Here is a 5,162-nt window from a genome sequence, read left to right as displayed (position 1 = left end):
TCCAGGACAGTTCCCTGTCATTGATCTGCGTGGAGTCTGTTAAAATATATACACAGCAAATCTTCCTGATAGGTGTTTATAATCATGCTTTATTTAATGGTTTATTTTTATGCATATTTCCATCAAAAAAGTTTTACCCTCTGGGAAAACTTCTTCCCACTGTATCCCTTTATTGAAGCAAGACGGAATTCAGGACTAAAGATCAAAGGGGAAAAAAAGCTTCTCTGATTTTTTTCAACATCTATTATTTATTTATTTTTCTAAGAATTAGCACAATTCTCTTTGATGGTTCCCAAGAACCACAAAAACGCATGTCATTTTTAATTATTTTATGTAACGGTAAAATACTGCCATCTAGTGTGTATCACCTAAACAATTACTTCCTGCTACAAATATTTTTTCAGGGTTTTGAGCAGGTACACTAACAAAAATAGCTCATAACAATACTTTTTTTTTTACATGCATCTTTTTAGCCTCATGTACGCTAATATCCCCTTTAGTTAGAATTTTGGATAAATAAAGTTTATCTTTGAAGGAACCTGAGATTTGCAATTAAATGAACATTGTGAAGCCCCAGAGACACAGACTTTTATTCTCATTTCGTACACATAGAGTGTATACAAAATAAAATGTAGTTTGCTTAGCAGTGAAATGAACATTTCTATTCCATAAAGGTCAGCAGTGATCAAATGTAAACAGTGATGAAGAAGAAAAAACATGGTGAAAAAAACAAATTGATTTGGAAGTTCAGAGCATTAATATATGGTGCAAATATGTGGTAGTTTGGTTTGGTGTTTTCAATGGTATGCAGAGTCTATGACAGATTGGTCAGGATTAGTTTTTAATGAATATGTGGCAAGATTAGGTCATAACAATTTATACCAAGCTTTAAACATCTAACAGCGCACATCTATTATCTGGAAATGTTAAGAAGTTTGCACAACACATCTAAAACATTTTGGCAAAGCCAAAGTCCTGATGGAAAATCTGCCACACTATTAAATTACTGCTGTTCAGAGAAGGACTTCACCCTGTCTCACTGAATTTAGGCTATTTTGCAAAGAATTTGTAAATGTTTTAGACTAAATTCAGCTCAATTAAAAAAAAAAAGTATACTTTGTTGATTTCAAAGGTAAATTAAATGTTTTTGAAACTGATAGTTTTCTTGTATGGGTTGTTGAAAGCTGCAGGTAGAACAATGGATACGTTGACAATTTTGTTTGTACCTCTCGTTTAAGGAAAGAAAAAACAACAGTGGTCACAGAAATAACTTAAATCTCACTTAAGTATTAATAAACAAACATTCTATGAAAATAAACAAATAAAAGTCAGACAATGCTTTTCAGGACTGCTTCGTTTGGGGATAAGGCGGTCTTCTTTGAGTCCTGACATACAGTGCAGTGTGAAAGTATTCAGCCCCCTTTAACTTTGACGTCTTGCAATATTTCAGGTTTCAGACATAAAGATATATAATTGTATTTATTGTGAAGAATCAAGTGGGACACAATCGTGAAGTTGAACAAAATATATGGGATGTGTTCCACTTTAACTACGGTAATTAAAAAACTGAAAAAATTGGGTGTGCAAGATTATTCAGGCCCCTGGAGTTAAGACTTTGTAGCACCACCTTTTGCTGCAATAACAGCTGCAAGTTGCTTTGGGTATATCTATTGGTTTAATTTTGCCCATTTTTCCTTGCAAAACAGGTGAAGCTCAGTGAGGTTGGATGGAGAGCTTTAGTAAAGTTTTAAGTTCTTTCAAGATTCTCAACTGGCTTGGCCATTCTAACACATGGATATGTTTATCTGTAAACCATTCCATTATAGATTTTGCTTTATGTTTTGGATCATGGCCTTGTTGGAAGAAATCTCCGTCCCAGTTGGCCTTTTGCAGGCTCCAAAAGGTTTTCTTCCAGAATGCTCCTGTATTTGGCTCCATCCATCTTCCCATCAACTTAACCATCTTACTGTTTTTTTTTTTTTTTTTTTCCCTTTCCTTAAACAAGGAGTACCAACAGTTGTTGTCCAAAAGCGATCTCCAGTAGGGTTTGCCTTACAGTAGGTCTGAAGAAGTCTCTGACTGAAGACTCTCATTTGGTGTAAGACCAATTGATATTTTTTTTTTTTTTTATCGGCCGTCAGTAATGCTTTTTATTCTTTGAACAATTATTTTTTGTAAAAGCTCTTTTAGAGGTCAAAGAGGGTGTCCCAGAACAGAGCCATTGTTACACTATATTCTGTGATACATAATTTATTGTGACACAAGGGGGTCACAATACCCTGTTGTCTAGGTGAACACAAAGGTATTTATTGTCCACTTCCTCCATGATAGTGATGGTTATATTAAATATGCAAAGCTGATAAAAAAAAAGCTGGCTCAATATATTTTGACTAATGTGGACTGAACATAGATTAGTCATGACTTTTAACATTTTTATAAAAAAATAAATTCACACCATCAACCTTATTTCTTCCACATCAAAGTTATCCTAGTGTTGCTGAATGGCATTAAATATAGTTAACAGTCTGGTTGTAATGGTACAAAATACAAAAAAGTATGAGGGTTCTTAATGATTGTATGCATGTAAAGAAAAGGAATGATGAACATCACAGTATGACTGAAGTTTGGCAGAGAAATCTTTATTCAGATTATCTTTCCACAAAACTTTATTGTACATACTGATTGAAGATGAGGCGGGCCAAGAGCAGTTGTTCCACTGGTCAATGAAGAGTGGCGTTCAGGGTCAGACAATGGGGGGGATGCTAAACAGAAATAACATTTGTTTTCAGTGTTTTTCAGTTCCTTCTGCTCCCCTGTTGTTTAATAAAGATTTTAGGTGTGGCCCATCCCTCCGGAGCCTTCTTCAGTCCAGCTCGCATCCATATTCTTTTAAGATCCTCCTCAAATTTTTTCTGCAAACAATATACTCATAGTTAGACATGCACATGTCAAAATGTATAATTTGAATTCCTCTTGAAAGCATCTTGATAAGAATACATTAGAAAAACCAACAGTCTACAAAAAATAGCTAAGAACATAAGAGTTTCATTCAAACATTGTTTTTTTTTTTTGTTTGTCGCTCACCTGCTTCTTTCTCCCTCTGCCTTCCAAAACTCTTCTCCTCAAGAATTTGGTCCGTTTTTGCAGCTTCTTGTACTTATGCCGGTTCATCTTCCGCCGTCTGATCTCTAAAACATTCTTGCATCTCATGGGTGTTGCTGTACCCTCCCCATCCTCCAAAACAGGCTCAGAGATTGGTGGTAGCAACTTCTCTTCCAGCAGCTCTATGTCTCCCTGTGGTTGGGCAGACTCCAGCAGGGGAGGTAAGGAGTAGCGTAGCGAGAGCCAGCTTTCCAGAGGACTCACTGATAGCTTCCGTGGTACCAAAGCCTCCTCCAACTCTGGCTCAAGCTGGACCCATCGCGGGGGAGACGTGTTGTCTGCTGTTGTTGAGTAATTTCGTAATTTCTGCTGTAGTGATAAGCAGGAAGAAGGGAGGACTGATGAGACGTATGCATTTCGAATCCCGCCATGTCCATCTGGAAATTGAAGGAAAAAAATAATTTATAATGGTTTTCCAATAAATGTTCAAAAACCTGAAGTGTGAAGGTCTTACAAGGTATTAGCTACAGAGGATAACAAAGAAATACAGCTTCCCTGTGCTATCCTTTTCTCTAATCAAACATAAGAATAATATATACTAAATGAATAGTAAAATATATAATTTTTCTTTGTTGATACATACAAGAGGTTTTACTGAGAAGAGAAAGTCGTGGGACGATCCTCAAGGCAAACATTTTCAATGATCAGATAAAGAAGTCATCAGCTTTGGAGTGACTCATCAAAGGTCCTGAAAACAAGAAGATGGAGCTGAATTAGACTCAAATGTAAGAGAATTATACACCAATGGAACAGTAAAAATAATTATTATTAGGTTATTAGAGGTAAAACTGAATTGATCCTAAAAGGCATCATCCTGTCTGCATTAAATATATCCCTGCTGCAACACAGATGATACAGATGGCTGAACTTCCTTCCTCAGATTGTCCTGATGTTCAGTAAGAATGTGCTTAAGATTGATCTGATTCGAGTGTTTTAGACAAAAGAAACATCCAAACACACAGAACAATTACTTATCAACAGTCAGAAAAATAATAGTTCAATAAGGGCGATTAAGAGTGCATCTGGTTTACATGAGAAGGCCAGCACATTTTGGATCCAGCTCTCACTTGGTTTTAATACATTTCTCTTCCTCGAAATATTTGGTTAGCTGTTTTTTGATATGAAGGTTGTGCATGAAATAAGCCAGATTGCAGAGAAATCAAATCGAGGCGACACTGACGGACACAAGATAATGCAATATATACAGAAAAGCTGGAATAGTGCGGTTACATTTAGACCACTAAGCCAAATGACACACAGGTAGAAATGGACGTCCTTTAATACTGCAAAAAATATCAGGTAGGTGATACCAAGCACAAAATACGACAATAAATAAATTAAATTATACAGAAAGCAGAAGTCTTTTATCAACTATACTATGCCTCTCTGCTAGTTTTGCAGCTTATTGTGAACGCAGACATATAAATTCCCATAATGCCAAATATTAACAGACACGAGAAACAAAACCCGATTTAACTGAACGAGAAGGCCAACACTGATAACACAAAGAAAATAATTAAAACTACATTACCAAATGTTTCCGTGACCGGTGGATTTTTACTCAATGTGACTTAGGAAACTAATTTCCGGTATGTGTAACACTTTAATGCAGCGTTTCCTCTTTCTCCTAGGGATCAAAGGTTCCGGGGAAACTGTTGGACTATTTTAATCAGACAGCGAGCAACATTTAAAATAAATAGATTTCTGCTTACGGAGCCCCTAAAGGGACATGCAGGGAAAAAATAAAGTTTTACGAGATCCCGCAAATCTTTTGCGAGATCTTTAAATACGAGAGCTTTAAATATTTTTTTAGACTTTAGGTTTCTCTGAATTTGTTTTATATTGCTGACAAGGAAAATAATATTTTAAAATATAACAGTAATGTAGATCCACAGTATTTTTTGCGACTAGAAAATACTCAAAATACTAGAAATTGAATTACTTGATTTCAAATGAACGAAAAATAAATAAATGATAAATAAATAAAAATAAAAAAAAAA

At 35.5% G+C, this 5,162-nt stretch overlaps 1 protein-coding gene across 1 annotated transcript; it reads right to left on the bottom strand.

Moving 5' to 3' along the window:
• Positions 1 to 2,760: 2,760 nt before the first annotated feature.
• On the bottom strand, positions 2,761 to 4,802 carry aurkaip1 (aurora kinase A interacting protein 1). Its single transcript, XM_038282642.1, has 4 exons — positions 4,694 to 4,802; positions 3,746 to 3,850; positions 3,085 to 3,539; positions 2,761 to 2,912 (listed from the first exon to the last, which is right to left on the bottom strand). The coding sequence occupies exons 2-4, from the start codon at positions 3,795 to 3,797 to the stop codon at positions 2,796 to 2,798; spliced, it is 624 nt and encodes a 207-aa protein (XP_038138570.1). The 5' UTR covers positions 3,798 to 3,850; positions 4,694 to 4,802; the 3' UTR covers positions 2,761 to 2,795.
• Between the last annotated feature and the right edge of the window lie 360 nt (positions 4,803 to 5,162).

This window comes from Cyprinodon tularosa, unplaced genomic scaffold, assembly GCF_016077235.1.
Source record: "Cyprinodon tularosa strain WSP-4 unplaced genomic scaffold, ASM1607723v1 ctg187, whole genome shotgun sequence".
Taxonomy (NCBI): domain Eukaryota; kingdom Metazoa; phylum Chordata; class Actinopteri; order Cyprinodontiformes; family Cyprinodontidae; genus Cyprinodon; species Cyprinodon tularosa.
This window is presented reverse-complemented; position numbering and strand designations above follow the sequence as displayed.

Bases quoted from the DNA above. Each gene is read 5' to 3' on its own strand.
- aurkaip1 (XM_038282642.1), bottom strand. From the start codon at position 3,797: ATGTTTGCCTTGAGGATCGTCCCACGACTTTCTCTTCTCAGTAAAACC. The intron at 3,540-3,745 runs GTATGTATCAAC...TTCAATTTCCAG, and splicing joins TCTTCTCAGTAAAACCTCTT to ATGGACATGGCGGGATTCGA. The intron at 2,913-3,084 runs GTGAGCGACAAA...TATTGTTTGCAG, and splicing joins GCAGAGGGAGAAAGAAGCAG to AAAAAATTTGAGGAGGATCT.